This window comes from Platichthys flesus, chromosome 5, assembly GCF_949316205.1.
Source record: "Platichthys flesus chromosome 5, fPlaFle2.1, whole genome shotgun sequence".
Classification (NCBI taxonomy): domain Eukaryota; kingdom Metazoa; phylum Chordata; class Actinopteri; order Pleuronectiformes; family Pleuronectidae; genus Platichthys; species Platichthys flesus.
In genome coordinates, this window is record NC_084949.1 from 11,415,835 (window position 1) to 11,433,392 (window position 17,558).

General features: G+C 42.0%; 2 protein-coding genes across 4 annotated transcripts in view; both read right to left on the reverse strand.

Annotated features, from left to right (window-relative positions):
• tmod1 (tropomodulin 1) overlaps positions 1 to 4,898 on the reverse strand; it is a 20,847-nt gene extending 15,949 nt beyond the window's left edge. For 2 of the 3 annotated variants that reach the window (XM_062388160.1, XM_062388158.1), the window contains exon 1: positions 4,371 to 4,502. In XM_062388160.1, the coding sequence (XP_062244144.1) occupies positions 4,371 to 4,419 (49 nt within the window). In that variant the 5' untranslated portion in view covers positions 4,420 to 4,502. Of the gene's footprint in view, positions 1 to 4,370; positions 4,503 to 4,585 lie in introns of those variants that run through there. The other variant, XM_062388159.1, reaches the window with a different exon arrangement.
• Positions 4,899 to 5,556: 658 nt separating this feature from the next.
• tdrd7a (tudor domain containing 7 a) lies at positions 5,557 to 16,321 on the reverse strand. Its single transcript, XM_062387055.1, has 21 exons — positions 16,108 to 16,321; positions 15,785 to 15,929; positions 15,537 to 15,651; positions 15,231 to 15,314; positions 14,904 to 14,941; positions 14,678 to 14,718; positions 13,852 to 14,022; positions 12,770 to 13,441; positions 12,445 to 12,620; positions 11,529 to 11,721; positions 11,315 to 11,426; positions 10,913 to 11,124; positions 10,503 to 10,637; positions 9,874 to 9,957; positions 9,649 to 9,783; positions 8,984 to 9,094; positions 8,576 to 8,756; positions 8,236 to 8,402; positions 7,462 to 7,652; positions 7,150 to 7,310; positions 5,557 to 6,451 (listed from the first exon to the last, which is right to left on the reverse strand). The coding sequence occupies exons 1-21, from the start codon at positions 16,309 to 16,311 to the stop codon at positions 6,219 to 6,221; spliced, it is 3,561 nt and encodes a 1,186-aa protein (XP_062243039.1). The 5' UTR covers positions 16,312 to 16,321; the 3' UTR covers positions 5,557 to 6,218.
• Positions 16,322 to 17,558: the final 1,237 nt, after the last annotated feature.

The following is a 17,558-nucleotide window of genomic DNA, read 5'->3' on the forward strand; positions in this document are numbered from 1 at the left end:
AGAACTTGACCAAACTCACTTCACTAACTGCCAGCTCAGGGCTAAAGTGAAGAGTGAAGAGAGATAAGGTCTCTCAGAATCAAACGACGAACGCTACAGTGAGTCATCTAACCATTTGAGAGGCGGCCAATCTACTCATGTATGTTTGTATTTATCTTTTTTGATGATGTAGCACTATTGTTCGGAAATTTATGATAACACATCATCACAATCAGGAGAAATTAATTTGGAAATTTGATTTAGTCCAAACAAGACATCCAGATTGATGTTAGGTTAATGAAACCCGTTTGAGTGCAATGAGAATGGATACAATTGGCCTTCACTACTGGGTCTAGTGACTCTGCAGTAGCTCTGGCTCCAATCGGCAGAGATGGGAAAATGACACCAAGGTGAGGACGGTAATTTAGAAGGACAGCGAGATTAGAGGCCGCCTCAGTTCATGGTGCGTTTGTGACGTTGAACATGACTCAGCGCATGAAGAAAAACAGAAAGCCAAACTCTTCTTGCATGCAGGTCAAGCTATACTCTTGTGACCTGTCCAGGATGTACTCTCACCCATTCACAGCTGGGATTTGATCCAGCTCCAAATGCTATCCTTTAAGGTAAAGCAAAATAGGTAATGAATGCATTAATACTTTTATTTTGTGAGTTGGTTTATAGTTTCAAACCAGAAACAAACAAGAAAAAGTCAGATTGTTTTGAGTTGGCCATGAGGCCTTAGTTTAGGTATAAACACTTTTTCACAGGCAATGTTAATGACTTAACGATAAGTTGTGTTTTGAGAGTTGTAACTTTTCTAATAATCATTTTGAAAAAAGGCCAGACAGTAAGAAGCTTAAATATTCTGACCTTGGTTGATGATGTAGAAGGCGTCGTGAAAATGTGTTTGAAAATAAAAAATAGGCCTATAAGACTTTACGTCAGGTGAGGCAGCAATGAAGTGCCTAAAGCCATATTATACAAACCAGCCGTTTACAAACCAGAAGTTCAACAACAGACCACCGATGTGATTTCCCGCAGTATATACATGTAGAAACTCCATGACATGATCGTGGATTATGATTACAGCTAGATTGTTTGCAAAGACAATATGCCTGCTCACATATACTACTATTTCTGACCACACCTCCATAATTACAGCTGTCATTACCGCTCTGCCTTCCATGAACCCCCTTAATCTTTTTTTTCATGGATGTTTGAAAATATTATTATCTGTTAGACACAACATCTATTGCACTTCTGACCGTCCTGGGAGAAGAACACTTGTGACTCTCCCTGAGGTGTCTACGTTTTTCTTCTCCATGTTAAACGTTTTTTTGGAACATTTTCCTCACTCCAGTCGAGGCTTAGGGAGCGAGGGCATCGCTCCTTCTACAGGTTGTTAAGCCCTGTGAGGTAAATTAGGATTTGGGAATATGGGCTAAACAAATAGAATTTGATTTGATTATAAAAGCAGGCAAACCTTGAACTAGCACACATTTGCACCTGTTCCCTTGTCTGAACTAATCCTCTCTTTCCTCCCAGTTTATATCCTGTTTCTGACCTCTGCCATGAACCAGTGTCCGAATGCAGCTCTGCTTCTCTTCTCCAAGCACTCTGCACAAAAGGCTAAAAGTCAAAGCCGGGATAAACCAGATATCTTGTGCGGAAATGTGTTTTTTCTCCTACTTTCTGTCTCAGCTGGAGATACTCTGGATCCGTTTTCCTCTCACGGTAACTCTCTACATGGCAGGACAGAGTTTTGGCTGATGGACCAGATGATCGATGATGGGTGAGCTGCAGCGGAACATTTGTGGGTCACATCACCAGACACTTGGAGTCCAGGTCTCTTACAACTCTGGGTCAGGGTTTGAAAGGAGTTGTGAGCTGCCACTGACAGATCCCCACATGACAAGACTAATAATAACTTGAGCCAGCCTCCAATGCCGGGATGAGAATTAACTCAAATTAGGCAGAAAAAGTTTGAGATGGAGTTTAAAAACCCAACTGACATGCAAGAGATCCGGCAGTCGAGCTGCACAAATGTGACTGCAAACTTTACTTTTTGATCTTAAGTATGTCAGCAAGTGTGTTTTGGCTAACCTCCTTAAAGGTGGGGTCAAGCGTGCCGTTCTTTTGTTCTGCTCCCTCTTAAGCTCATGACAATACAAGTTTCCAAAACCAAAGATGAAGAACTGGGCCGAACTCCAAACAACGCTGCAAGTCTGCTGGAAGACACTGACCTGCCCCGATGAGATCTAACAGACCTGCGTCTGTATTTATAAGGTTTACAAGCTCCTGCTCCATCCCAGAACATTCACAAGGCAGAGAGGACGAACAGGCAGCGATGACCAGAGACGGACTGTTCCCTGTTAAGTCATAAACACTTGACTTGGCCCCTAAACCAGGACCCCTGCAGTCACCTCCAGCTGCAGCACTGATGCACGACTATTCATCCAGTCAGGTGAGGGTAAAACCTTGCAAGCGCCTGGTTTAATGTGGCAACTGCACACGCGGCTATTCTTGTGTATGTTGAGCTGCTTCAACCGCGATCTTTCTTTTGGTTCGCTATTTAAACATAAACCCCAAGGAACCCCCGAGTGGCTCTTATAGCTGTCACAGAGAACACAGTGAGAGCCCGGCGGACGCCTTCCCTGGCAAATGTCTCCAAACAGCTTACACCGTCATGACAACAATTGCATGGGAGCAGCACATGAAAAGTTCACGTAAAATGTCTTCAGCCTGGCGAGTTCGAGACATACTGCTGCCGTCTCCAAGCCGTTGTCAAACACAGTCACCGTAGGAGTTTAAACTAGCTGAACTGACCCTGACAACATTTGTAAACTTTTTACTACTGTAGGTCTTTTGTAGACTCCGACATAAAAAATAAAACTGAATTAAAGCTATGGACTCCAGATCCCTCTTGAGATCCCCTGGAGATCTAACCAGATGATAACTGCAGGGTTGAAGGGGGATCCTTAGCTGGAGCGTGGGTCAGATAATCTTTCATTTCCAGGGACTGTGCCCCGTTGAAAGTGCAGGATTGAAGTTGTTTGAATTGTGCTGGTTTATAAAAGTGGCACAGCAGAAAACAGCTGAGAGGCAACTGTCCTGCTGACCCAACCCCCCCCCCCCCCCCATCAGCCACATGCCATAAAGCAGAGGCAGCGACAAGCTCCAGCATAGTTTGTGTGTGTCTGTGTGTGTGTGTATGTGTGTGTGTGTTTTTTGCTCTGTTAGTAATAAGGGTGTCCACTTACTGGGTAGATTTAAGTTTAGCACAGATATTAACTAAATCAATAGCCCAACCCTAACCCTTAAGTTCAGTCAAGCTGCATCATATCAGTCCCCTGAACAACATCCACTGATGATCCTCTAAGAAATCCAGAGAGACCTTGAAAAACGCTCTATCGCAACTATCTTTCCTGGATCAGCCCCAACTCAGACCTGCAGCAATATTGAAGCCCCAAACTGCATCCTTCTACCAAGTTTCTTAGAAATAAATTATATTTCTGTAATCTTGGTTACAAATTAATAAACAAACAAACGGACAGAGATGCCACAATCCTCACCATGTGCTAACTCATTGGAAACTGTTGTAGTTCTGTAAAGTGCCTCGTGATAAAGTCTGTCGTGATTATAGGGCTATACAAATAAAACAGAATTTAACGTAATAACTCTGTATTACTTTCTGAAAACTTTAATCAATCCTTTTTTGAAGGACGATAAACTCATCAGAAACTGGCCACTGTGTTTGGAAGTCTCCAATTTGAGGACCAGTGTGGAGTCGTATGTCACCATCTCCCTTTTCAGAGGCCCAGCAGCTCGGCTTGCTGCCTGGGACCTGGGGTTTGTCCACTGGTGCACTCTGCAGAGGTCAGAATGTTATAATGTTTTAGCACTAATCAGAACGTAGGCTCAGGTTAGCTGCTCGTGTGGTGCATCACTCGGCTCAGAGATCATGAAGAGACGAATGGATGCATGTATGCAGGTTTTAGATGGTGTGCAAGACTACAGAGTGAGGAATCATTTCCTGGAGAGAGATGCATGCTGGACCACAACAATTTAAACTAACCAACTCATGAAAGGTTACAAAGAGCAACAGCCTGAGGACAACTGCTGCCCCTCACAGCACCTCAGTCATGAACTACGTAGGAGACGGGTTATGTCTACAGCTACAGCCGGTTTGACCTCTAAAACAACCATTTTATTAGATGTTAGAATTTAACTGAAGTTGGGAGCGTCTGCTAATGCATTTATAGTAATTTATCATAATTATGAACTATAGGACATTTTCTAATTGGTCATTAAAGAAAAAATATCACACATAACTCCAGCAGGACTGCAAGTAACTGTGCAGGTTTTTTTTGTTTTAAATCTTGTGTCATTACTTTTAGAGGAAGTCTCCAACAGCCAAGAAAACAAAAGGAAAGGAAACATTAAAATAATGAAAACTATTCCTGATATTCCACCGAGCTCCTCTATTCTCACTGACTTGTTACTTCTCTCTTTTTTAAACTGTTGCCCTGCTCCATTATATGCACGCACATATGTGATGTGCACTAGTTTGAGTGTGCGTTCGGGTTTTTTGCGTTTATTTCCGTACCTCCTCCCGCGCTATTTATAGCCGGACGGTCCCACCGGGTGACAGCAACGAATACTTTGACCAGATATGGTTTCCTCCAGTCGCCCTGCGAGGGTCCGCTGCGCTGCGAGCCGCGCTGCAAGCCGCGCTGCTCGGGGAGAGCTCCGACCAAGTCCCGCTACAAGACACCGTCCAGGGCCCCGCGGATAAATCCTGAATGCGGCTGATTTGAGCGAGTTCCCAGCAGTTTCGTCCCTCCCCGTCCCCGCTGCTCGGCTCTCAGAAGTTTTTTTTTGCAGAGGCTGAAACTCATCTCCCGCAAAGGGCAAAGTAAACTTATGTGGGGGGAGAGAGAGAGAGAGCGAGAGAGATCGTCCCTCCTCCTCCTCACCCCACATGCGGCTGCCCTGTCACTCCAATGATGTCACGAAAGGCAACTGAGCCCATTATCGGACACACAGTCACCCAATATTTGATCTAAATCGGAATGTGCTCGTTGTAAACCTGCCTGTTGGATGCGCTGTTCTCTTGTCCTGTGCTAATGCTCCGGAGCTTCTTCGGAGTTCATCTTCGTCTAAGGGACTCCTCCTCAAACATTTCTACAATGTACTGTCACTTTTTTTATTGCTTGTGTGCAGAGCTTTTTTTTAATCATGTTATTTTTGTTCATCCTACCTGGCTCACACTGTTTGAGTAAAGTGATAGTTCACAGAAAATGCACTCATTATCCACTCAACACTAATCCGATGGAGGGGTGGTCACTATGAATACGGCTTCATATACAAGATTGACGTTTCTTGTTACTTTTTCATACATTGTATGTCAGCTATTTCTGCAATCGGTTAAAGCAACTGATACAATTTTTTTTTTACTTCTGCTGGATATCAAGCAATGCAGCAACAGAACAATCATTGTGCTTTGAGTATGTAGGAAGGAAACTTTGCAAATGCACCGTAAGTAAGCTCTCCTGAAAAGAGGTCACAAGTGAATGGCAACATTAATTTCCAGGATATTTTGGCTCCATTGCTGGACAGTGGGAGGAAGTGGAGACAAGTCATAGTACACCCACATTCACTCGACTGTTTATTAGAACACATTGTGAACAACTTTTCAAGTTCAAACAGTAGAGGTACAATATAATTTTTTTTCAGCCAAGTAACACAAGATGAACAAGATGTTTCAATCATGTTTTAACAACTACAGTTATTAAATTGTGCTTAGTAGTGCAGAGAAGTCCAGTGAATTGGATTAGTAAAACACAAATTATTATGTACACAAAACAAAGTGCAAAATGAACCACACAGCAAAAAAACAAAATTAAATGAGGTCATATAATCACAACATAACATGCAGCACAAAAATTACTTAACTAGAAGTAAGTCTGTCAGTCCTTAAAGTCTGGACAATTATTCCTAAGCTAAACAAAACCCTCTGTTATCTTCACAAGAGCCTTGGCTCTTTGTAAGTCTTTGATTGGCAGAAAGATCCAGAAAATGCTGAGTGGTGAAACATTTGGCTAGAAATGTCTCCTAGGATTTTCAGATTTTAGAAAATTAAAAGGAGCCATCAGAAACAGTGGCTTGTTAAAAGGAAAGTATAGTTTTTTAGTCAGAGTCTGAAAACGGATTTATTTCACCATGTTTGAACAGACGTCTTACGCAGCTGAAGATAGCTCGACGTCCATGTCGACCATGAGGGTGTGAATCCACAGGTCCCTCTCCTCCAACGTTGTGTCCACAAGATAAACAGTCAACCGGGGCTCTCTCAGCCTGCCTTTAACCTCTGACCCCTCATGCACACTCACCACCTGGGCTACCAGAGCTTTCTTTTCCACATGGTTTCTGAATAAAATGGAGGCCTCCTCTGACCACTGGTTGTACTTCACACCTGGAGAAAAAGGAGAGATACAACTGTTTGTGGACAGATACTGAGCTTAACATCTGGCTAGCTGGGATCTGGCTGATGACACAAAATGCTCCACTGTGTCTTTCCAAGGGTCATTGTGACGCATACAAAAAACTATTATTTATTCAGAGGAAACCCAAGGGGGTAAAGTTTAGAGCAACAATTCAACAAAACATGCATACAATAGAGTATAGATCCCACACAGAAGCATCCAGGGATTCTTGCATTTAATGAGGACAATTTATTTAATATTCAGAAAATAATGAATTATAAATAATTGAGAGAGAGTTGGATAAATGCTTATGGAGAAATCCCAATGACTGAATATTCATTAATTTTGACTATAAAGAACACATTTAAAAACGATTCATGGCACTATCCCTCACATATAAATAAAATGAAATATAATACAATTTTAGATATGATAAGATATGACAGCCCCCCAAAAGTAAACCCAAAACTTCTTCATCACCCCCTGGTGGCTGGCTGCAATATAGGTCATAAATCCCACCCCCTTCTTGATAGCAGATGGGCCATGGGACCAATCTCAAAAGTCAAAGCACACGTCAAATACATTTTTCTCAAAGACGCTATGTAATCCTAACTTATAAGTTGGAGGAAGTGCATCTTTATTGACTGTCTATGCAACAGCCAAACATCAACTACTATAATCATCTCACCCGCCAGTTGCGCAGTGACAGCCTGGAAAGGCAGTTGTCGGAATTCCTCGATCAGGGGCCTGATGAGATTACTGTGGACATGCTCATGTTTTCCATAGTCGAGCTCATAGACAGACACCAACCCGTTTGCCAGAATGCCTTTCACCTGAACGCGGTGCCAGCTGTTGAAAGATATATCAACCATTAACAATAGCATCTTGTTTTTGACAGATTTACACAATGCTCAGGCACACACTCTTCGCAGGAGCCATGTGTGTTGCTACAAACTACAAATCACATTGGCATTAACTAAAAACACATGAAATCACTTACTTCTTGTCTATTCTGGCAGCACAGAATTCTCCACTCTGAATGTGTGTGGGGGTAGTGGTCTTGTGTTGGTTATAATAGAAGATCATCTCCCCCATCAAAACAGTTAGCTTATGCAGGTCCTGCCATGGCTGTAGCACAAAGTACCTCGGGTGGCAGGCCACCGGTACAAACACATCCATGTTCTGACCAGGCTGAAAGAACAGGAAGAAGAAAATGAGGTGTTAATACCACATGGCATTTTGGACCTTTTTCTTTTTGAAGTTACAGTTAAGGCACAGTTGTGATGCCTTTCCAGAGGAAATCAGCCTTCTGTTAAAAGCAATTATTAAGCAGTACACCCTCAACAGGGCAGCACAGAGATGAGAGTTCTAACAAAAACACACATTGTGACGGTGGAGGTGTTGTTACAGAAACTTGAAAAGGCAGCTGTAAGTCCCTGTGCCCAGTGGACGACTCTGCATTGATGCAGAGACAGAACATAATCGATTCATGTTTTCTGCTACATTCACTTTTAGCTATGTCCTGCCGCTGCATAATTTTAACCACTACAGCTTCAGGATCCAGGCAGACGGACATTCCAGCTCTGGACATCTTTTACCGTGTAAGAGTCTCCTGTTTGAGTGTCTCCCCCCCCCCACTCTCCAGCTGATCTGGTCCGACATTACACTTAAACAATAAATAAATGAGCTTTCAGAAGATGTACACAAATAGGCGCAAATTGAAGGTATCAAACGTTGAGCATGAATGAGATATGGTTTGTTCCCCTCCACACACCTGGGGAAGCTCCAGTAAAGGAGGCAATGGAAGTGGCTGCTTCACATTTCTGGTGGTTCCATTTGTGAGAGAGGAGTCTGCTTCGTAGCAAGGCTGGTTTGAAGTCTTAACGAAAGGGCTCGGAACTGGGCTGTTCAGAGTCAACTTCTCCACAAGAGCATCGAGACCTTGGTAAACACAAGTACATGCTAAACATCTTCAAATGAAGAGTTCATTTCAAAGTCATTGTGCTTTAATACAAATAATAAACAATAAAAAAAAATGTGTCGCTGTCCCAATGTTTTAATTGCACATATCAGACCAAGAACAAAAAAAAAAAAAAAAAGAGTACAAGTCTTACCTGTATCCATGCTATGGGTGCTGCTGGTGACGGTGTAGTTGTTCTGTGTGGTAAGTTTCTGCCACTGCTCAGACTGAGCCAGCTCATGGTTGATGCTCTTGTGCAGTTCCTGGCTGTCAACACTGATGAAGAGGTACATATAGACCAGCAGTGCACCTTTGTGCTCATCTACTTTCGTGATCTGAAATGGGGCATATACAAAGTTAGAAAGACTCTAGAGGTCAGCATGACTGATCACACTCCCTTGAAAAAGCCAACCATAACCTGAGCCCTTACAGCTCCTGTCTATCAGGCAGTATTTTACCATGGCTTTATTCATAAACTTAATTTGCAAAGTGTTTATTTAGATTATAACTGAAGTCTAACTTAGCTGTAGGCTTCACTTGTTAACCATGTTAAATATATAACCTTCATTTTACAGTCTTCAGAGCTCATGACAGCCTCCTCCATCCACTGAACAGCCTGTGGGCTCCATTCGCCCTCTGGAACTTTGAGGTCAGCCAGACGACATTTGACAGCCTGGAGAGATCAAAAATTATACAGTGTTAGGATCTCTAGGAAGTTTGTTGATGCCCTTTGCTGAACTATCCTTTAAGTACTGTTGACTGGTTGGAGAATAAAGCAACACTGTAAGTTTTGGTAGGCAACAGCATCCTCTGCTGGTACGTAATTCTGTTTGGCTCTGAGTCCAATTGGTAACCGAACAATATATAATCCTCATGATGTCTGGCATACTGAAACAGAGCTGCTGTCAATAACAAACATGTTAATTCCAAGCGAAATCCTTGTTGTTTTAAAAGTATCTTTCTTTATCGCTGGTATGAAATGACTAATACATATTTTTAATGAACTACATTTCAGCATAGTTCTAAAACTTCCTGGACCGGATTCTGACATTTAAAGCCACTAACGGTCATTTGATTTGGCACTTCTTGTGGGAGATGGTACCTGCTCACCAATGCTACATAGCGCAAGGAAAAGGTGGGAAGAACATGAGTGGGCTGAAAGTCACAAGCTCTGTGCAGCATGGTCGTTACTTCATGCTACATACCACAATAGCCACAATAACTGACCTGCGGTGGGATGGTGGTGAACTCTTTGAGTAAAGGCGGGGGAATCTCTCGGAGAGCAGTCACCTCTACAGTTGCAGGGATCCCCAAGTCAATGAAGAGGATCTCCAACACTCTGTTGTTGTACATGTTGGTGATCTGAAAACAAGAAAAAGTGGGAGCCAAAGAAATAAACTTAATTTTTTTTATACAATTCAATATTAACTAATTTATGGATTCTGATCTTACCTCGACTCTGGACCACTTTCCTTTGTAGCTGGCAAGACAGAACTTTCCACTGAAGGGTCTGGACACCAGGGACTCAGACGTCATCTGGTAGGAAAAATAACAGTGAGTATGTTTACATGGACAGCAATATTCTACGCTTTGTTTTTACTCACAATAGGACAATATTTTGATAATGCTGTTGCTAAAAGAATATTCCATTCACATTCAAGTCTGCATAATGCAACTAAGATCACAAAGCTCCACTTGTCTTAATTCAACTATTCAGAGTGAGATCTGCTAAGCAAAACAGTGATTTCTTACATCTTGATACAACCTTGAGTCAGAGACCTCCATAAAGTCATCCATGCTTTTCACATCTTGACAAATGTACAACCTTGATTGTCCGCCTCTGTCTGCCTGCTCTGAACAAACAGTGTAGATGCCATGAAACAGGTCTGGTTTTCTAAACTACTACCAACTATTTCTTCTTCAGAAAATAATTCAAACCTGTGACCTGAAACAGCCTCTCATCAAGAAGCTGAATAAAGAAACACCAGAAAACTAGACTGCAGCTACTATACTGTCACTTTAAATGTTCTACAACACAGGTGCAGGAGCAAACTGAGATATTTGTGCACTGTGACGTCTACCTGGAAGATGAAGAAGGCCTCGGTTTTTTCCAGTAACTTGTTAAGTTTTGCTGTTCCTCTGGAGGGAAGCTGGCAGTAGATGATGCCATCTGGACTCACTTTTGTAACGCACACGTTCTGTTGGGTAACATTCAACTACAGGCAACACAAAGAGTAGAATTAGATAATACAGGAGGGGGTTGATAACACAATTGTGTGTCACTGAGGACTTACAAGTTACTGGTTTAATTCAAAATGAATGAAAAATGCAGAGTTCTTATAACACATTTTGGGCTACTATAGCACAAGACAAAATAATATAAGAAAGGTACAAAACCACCACTTGCTGGATTAAGGTTGTCTTCAATCACAAAAACAAACGAAGCTTGTAGTTCAGCATTACTACACGTGATTAACTTCTTCAAACTTACAGTCAGAGGGTTGTTCATGGTATTGTCCTGCAGGCTCTTGAGGCAGGTGGAGTTAATGTTAATGTCATCATCCTGTGACGTGTCGTACAACACTACCAAAGGAAACTCGATCTGCTGACATGGCTCCAATGTCTCCATAAGAAGAATCTTCCCAACTACCAACTTATCTAGGGAGGACTGGACCAGTGGGTGGGCGCTGAGAGTCTCTAAACCTGATTAGAGGGAGGTAAAGAAAAGGGAGATAAAGGGTTATCAATTCAGGGCTATTTATAACTATATGGTATTGACCGATGATAATGTTTTATCCTTCATTTAGAGGAAGAGTTCTCCTGCAATATCTTTAGGGCTTTCACCAACTTCAGACAAATTAAAGTTTTCAGGTAGATTCCTTATCTTATGTACCTGCCAGTTTCACATTAGTGGCCTGGAAGGGAAGAGAGAGGAAATCCTGGTGCAGCTCCAGCAGATTACTCCCACTCATCTCCACGGAGAAGCCATAGTCAACATAATACACCTGATAGGCAGACACACACACAAGAGCTCTTTTGATACAGAAACACTGACCCGAGCTCTAGCTACAGAATGCCTTCATCCAACAAACTGAACGATTAGTTACCTTGACTTTGTTAGGGGCCATAATCTCGGTGACCTGAGCTCTGGCCAGCTCGTCTCCACCCTCTCCCCTGACTGCTATCAGCTGACCAACAAAAGGGTTAAACAGAGGGCGGTGGGTGGAGCCTTGCCTGTAGAAGGAGCACATCGCATCCTCCATGGCTTCCTGGGCATTGGAGTAGTTCTCCCCTACATATCTGAACGGACAGAATCACTTTTTTTCCAGCTTTATCACAATATGCATGGCAGGCAGAACACTAACTTGACATTGCTTTATCAAAATAATGGCTCATATCTGTGTTCACATTGTTAAGACTGCACCAAACTAATAACAGCTTTCTGTTTAACCTAGTGAAACTGATAGTGTTGGTAAATGTGTTGGTAAATGTGTAGAAATAATTCAAATGTAAAGTGACGCGTACATCCCAAACTATCTGGATTCATGATTCGACACCACCAATTAAACTAAATTAAGGTGATCATTCCTTTGTGTGAACAGCGACAAGAGACAAGCTCACACACACTCCTGCAGGTAAGTTCCTCCTGCAGATTATGACACAACATTGTGTTTTAACTTCATTGTTGCAGAAGAAGCGAGGCAGAGATGAATGAATTCAGCAGGTTATTATAAAGTTGGACGAGTGACACTTAACCCCCGGGGTTCAGAGGAGCGTGCCTTCAATCAAACGAGGGTTGAGCGTCATAACTACTCTTTTATATCAACTTAGTACATGACAAATAGCATTTGTATTTTTTCGTTATCGTTTATCATCATTATGTATTATGTCTTTACCAGCAATGTTTTGTACTGTATCATGGCTCAGCCATTCCAATAAATGTTTGGTGAGTGAAACATTTCTTTTCTGTGAACCCTATCTTAAAAATTTGAAATGAACCAATAATCAAAAAGTGTGCCCTACCTTATGGTAACAGCATTGCTCTTAGCATCAGTAACTAGCACAGAGGGAAACTGCTCTGAGGGACGAGGCAGACTGGGAGTAATCTTGGGGCTCGGGACCTCGAGACCAGAGGGGAAGGGACAACTGCAGTGCTGCTTTGCTTCCATGTCTGTGCTGTCTGAGAGATACAGGATGGCCTGGCCAAATGGAAATATATTAATGACAAACATTATGTATACAATTAATTTAAGATAAGGTCAGATTAATTTCCAAGCTGACTTCACAGTACTGTTAACTTGTAAAATGTGTTAATTGTGGTACACTGAGTGCCATCGTATTCACTTACCCTGTTCTTGTCGTGTGGTATGGGGTACTCCACAGAGCACATATCCAGGAGAAGAGGCAAGTGGTCCAGAACATTTTCAGGAAATGGCGTCTTATATGTCTCAATGAACAGTTTCGGCAAAGCGTTGGCCCACAAACCATGGCTGTACTTGGTCAGAAGCTCCTTTATTCTCTGACGCACTTCAGCCGACACAGTGTCAGCAGAAGTTGTTGAGAAAGGGACAGAATCAGAGGTAGAGGAGAAGGTGAGCTTCGAAAGGGGTAAAATGGCAGGGCCAGGTGGAGTATTTTTCTTACGGGCAGCTGTACTTATATTATGATTATCTTTACATTCTTTGGCTGCACGACTGGCACGTGGGGGTATTTGGGGAGCCAGAGCTGGGTTATGGAGAGGGCTACGCAACGTGACGGAGGAGAGCTGCTTGCCTGAAGAGGCAGCAGCAGATTGGGGAGGAAAAATGAAGGTGGGCTGCGCTAAAGGGCTTTTGGAGCGAGGCGTGGGTTCTTCAGGTTTTGAGGGACGTGGAGAATTTTGTGTGGAGCTGGCTTCAGAGTTTGTGGGAGATGTTAGAGGGCTGTTGTTGGCGACAATTCGAGGGACAAAAGAGAGCTTTGGAAGCAGAGGGGGGTAGACCAGCCTGTCAGCTCGGTTATTACAGGATGTTTGCTCCAACTGTGAAGAAAACACAAGAAAGAAGATAAGGGAAACAAGGAAAGATTCTGACTCTTACCTAAAAAAGGTTATGTATAATATAAATTTGTGGGAAAAAATATAAACTATTTACAATTCTAAATCATAAAACTATGTCCGCAAGTTGGGGCATCCGCTGAATATTTTTCTCAAGTTAAGAAATATGTAGATGCGATAAAACATTAATTCAAGTATTAAACAGGCTCTTCAGACAAATACAAAAACATGACGGAACCTGGTTTCTTAACATTGGATTTGATTCAAATGCATCACATTAACCACTTTTTTAAATGAAAAATGAAAAGGATACTCTTAATGAACTAATGTAGAAACAAACAGGGGTGGCCTGAAGTTGCCCAATTAAAAAACATGTTGATGCGTAATCGTCTCACCATACAGATGTGTGTCCACTTTTCCAGGTCTTTGAGCACCTGAGGGTGAAGACTCTCATTGAACATTTTACTGTAGAGCTCAGATATCTTTGACATCCACAGTCCACTGCGGTACTTCTTCAGAAGGAGAATTATTCTGCTCTGCATCAGCCCAACATCATACAGGCTGGACTGCATGGACAGAGTTCATAATTTATCACGACAAGCAGATCCACATCCTCTTTTGGTTTAGTGCAAACATGAACACACATTTAACAGACTGGCGAGATAAATTCCTTAAATTGGTTTGGGTATCATTTGTGTTTTTGCCACTACTGGTGCTAAATAAATATTTTTAAAAACAGTTCCAGTGTCTTACAGTGCCAGAAATGAAGATTTCTTTTATTTTAAACACTGCATGTCTCTTAATCGTTTTGCATGAAGTACAGAGACAATTCCCTTGCCACAACAGTGAAATTGAATTTTAACTAGAGACTTAAGATTGTTAACTAGATATTGCTGCTTGTTAGCAGAGTGACTATTATAGTGCAGAATTCGACACTGAAATGCGGCACAGATATCTGCATTGTGATTCGTTCCGGTACATAGGGCCATGATTGGCACCAGATTTCTGTAACCAACCTTATTCATTAAAAGGGTTTATGGAAAATGTCTACTTTGACATAACTGAATCGGGTGGGTTTTACTTATATTATATTAATAGAAAAGTTAATATAATAACATTTTCTTCTTACAATTAGCTTGCCCTAATATCACAACCATTTCTCCTAGGCTGTGAAGTAATTTCCATGAGACAAAGCAGAGAGATACAGTGATTTTCCTGTACCTTGGACAGATTTGGTCTGGAAGCTCGTTCCAGGGGCTTCTCTGTGGAAAAAGAAGGGAAATAAATCATTAGATGCAGAAGAGCAATTTTCCTGGTTGTTAATCTGATTCTTATTTTTAAATATTCTCTCCCCAGGGTCATGTTGAAAGCTCAGCCGTGTACAGATTGACAGACATAAAAATGTTTTGAAATAAATGAGGATCTAAATCACAAGGGTCTGATTTACCATTGGGTTGTTGGCAGTTTGCAAAGCTGTTTTCTTTCCTGTTGGCAACAAAGCAGTGTTTTTTTTAGTTTTCATAGTAACACCGTCATTCAATGCAAATTCCAGTACTACAGCTCGACAAGATAAAGCCAATACAGGTTTACCATAATATGTCTTGATATAATAGTCCAATAGCCAAAATAGATAAATATGTTCAGACTCGGCTGTGAATTGCTTTGAGAGTGACACATGAGACTGTAAAAACAAATATAATTTAGCATCAAGTACTGTTTCATAATGGGAGTTAACATGGTAACTTATCAGGTTTGTCCACATGTGTATATTCACCTGACACACTGTCTCACAGCTGGTTGAGGAGCCGGTTGTCGGTGTTCGACAGGAGTGGAGTAGCTTAACTTTTGGTCCAGCTGCCTGATGTTGGGAGACAATACAAGAGAAGCTTAGCGTTATTGTTTTAGAATACACTCCAGACAAAGCAAATTTAGAAGAACAAATAGACAATAGTCCATTACAAGAGATTTTGGACAACCAATGACTTCATTTTTCTGGCTGGCTGTTGTCCAACCAACTTTTAAGTGTAGCAACAGGTCATCATGTCTTGACAAATCTTTATTGCTGATATTGTCTTTCTACCTGTAGTCTCCTGCTGCACTGAAGCCTCTGAAGCCACCGCAAGTCCGAGAACGACTTGATGTCCAGTTGGAAGCACCACCAGCTGAGGGCTGGCGGAGGGAGGACCTCGGCTTCACTGAGAGTATGGAAAGAGGGATACGAGTTTTGTTTGATGAATGACGAGAAACCTTTTTTGGGAGGTTTATGTCCCTGCATCTAATTTCAACTAATAAACAATGTGTGTTTATGAAGTAACAAGTGTCTCCTACAATTGAACATGAGGGGGTTGGAGGGTTTGAATCTCATCTTGCAGTTGACAACTTGGGAGCGACCGGACTTCTTGGAGCTCTTCTGCCTGGCCACCAGCTCAGCAATGTGGGCCGTTTCTCTACACGCTGCGGCAAAGCATTTCAGCTGCAAAGCAGATTCATTCATTACAATTACAGACACATGTATTCCCATGAGAGAGTCAGAACAGAAGATTTCGCTTAATTTGGGTTAGGTGCAAGGATAAAACAACATTAGTCAAACCAATTCAGACATGGTGAAACAGTGGACGTAAGCCAAGGTGAATGATAAGAGCAGCACTCACCTCACCCATGCCGTACTCCAACTTGACCACAGAGGGGATACTTCTGAGGAAGTGCTCCAGTTCAGAGAAGCCCAGCTTCTTCAGCGGGATGTTCTGTCCACAGAGTGACCGGTATTCTGCCTGGAGACTGTTGATGGACACACCACGATTGCTGGACTGAAGGACAGACCGCAAGATTTTGTGGATTGCCTCGCTGTCCGACATCCTGGCGGACACACACTGAAACAGGGACAGCTCAGAAATGTAAATCATCAGAAGTGCATCAGAAACACCTAAAGCGACCGGAATCATAATTGTGCTTCCAGAACAGTCTGCTGTTCTGTCATTGGGTTCTGTTGTATTACAGTCAGAGCTAAACCTAATCTCTAGATTTTCTATTTTTTATCAATTTTTTTTTTTTTAGAGTTGATAAAAATTCAGATTGAAGATCACCAAGCACATCTTAGATTTCCTTCAGGGAAGAGAAATAATCACAAGGAATGGAAGAAAAGAAAAACTGAGCACACACAAATCTATTTTTAGTTAAGACTTATTGAGACTGGTAAGTACGATCATCACACTTTAGAAATACACAAGGATTTAAAACATACACTTTTGTTCCAGTACTTCCAAAAAACAAGGACTACTGTGTGTATACACGCACACACAGTATACGTGCACGTATCCACATTTATATACATATCAAAACTACATACATACACATATCTAAATAATAATATGAACTCCAGAGTGTGAGGGGATTTAGAGTATGGAAAGGGCGGTGCATACAAATAACAGCTGATCATTAGTGAATCAATTTATAAAACATGTGACAATCATGCAAGCCAACAGACTTGGTGACATAAAACCGTCCGTTTTAAACATAACTAATGCATATGTATAATTAGCCATGTTGCATTGAAATATGTTATTTGGTGCAAAGTATCGTCTCTTTGGAGTTTTAATTGATCGAGTTTATAAGGGCTAATTGTTTCGCCTGCCTACCACGTGACAGTTCGTTTTCAAGTTAGCGGAACAACCTGCGGAGGAGCAAACAGTCCTGACCTCGACGATGATCGAACAACAAACTCATTCCCTTGTAACCGGAAACGTTCAGGTGGCTTTGAAACCACTTACCCTTGCGGTGCGAGGGAAGTTTCTTCGCTAAGCTCAACTCAGGGGCCGGTGGCTCCTCGGTGTGAACCCGCAGACAGGCGACGTCTAATCACTGTCTAGTATGTCAGGTGCGGGAAGCACATGTGCGCTAGCTAGCGGCTAACCACGGCTAAGCTTCTGCGTGTATCCCGCGGTTGGTAGCTAACAGCAAATCACGTTTGTTCGTCTTCTCACAGTTGAACGAGTAAAAACAGGTCGACAATTTTCCGCGGTGACAAACGACATTAACTCGAACTATTGTTTTCTTCAATGTGTAATTTACCTGTAACTTCGACTTGCTTTACCAAACTGACGTC

What these genes read in the sequence shown, in the direction of transcription:
- tdrd7a (XM_062387055.1), bottom strand. Translation starts at nt 16,311, where the DNA reads ATGTCGGACAGCGAGGCAATCCACAAAATCTTGCGGTCTGTCCTTCAG. An exon ending in TGGAGTACGGCATGGGTGAG is followed by an intron (nt 15,930 to 16,107) that starts GTGAGTGCTGCT and finishes TCTGCTTTGCAG; the next exon opens with CTGAAATGCTTTGCCGCAGC. An exon ending in AGTGCAGCAGGAGACTACAG is followed by an intron (nt 15,315 to 15,536) that starts GTAGAAAGACAA and finishes TCCCAACATCAG; the next exon opens with GCAGCTGGACCAAAAGTTAA.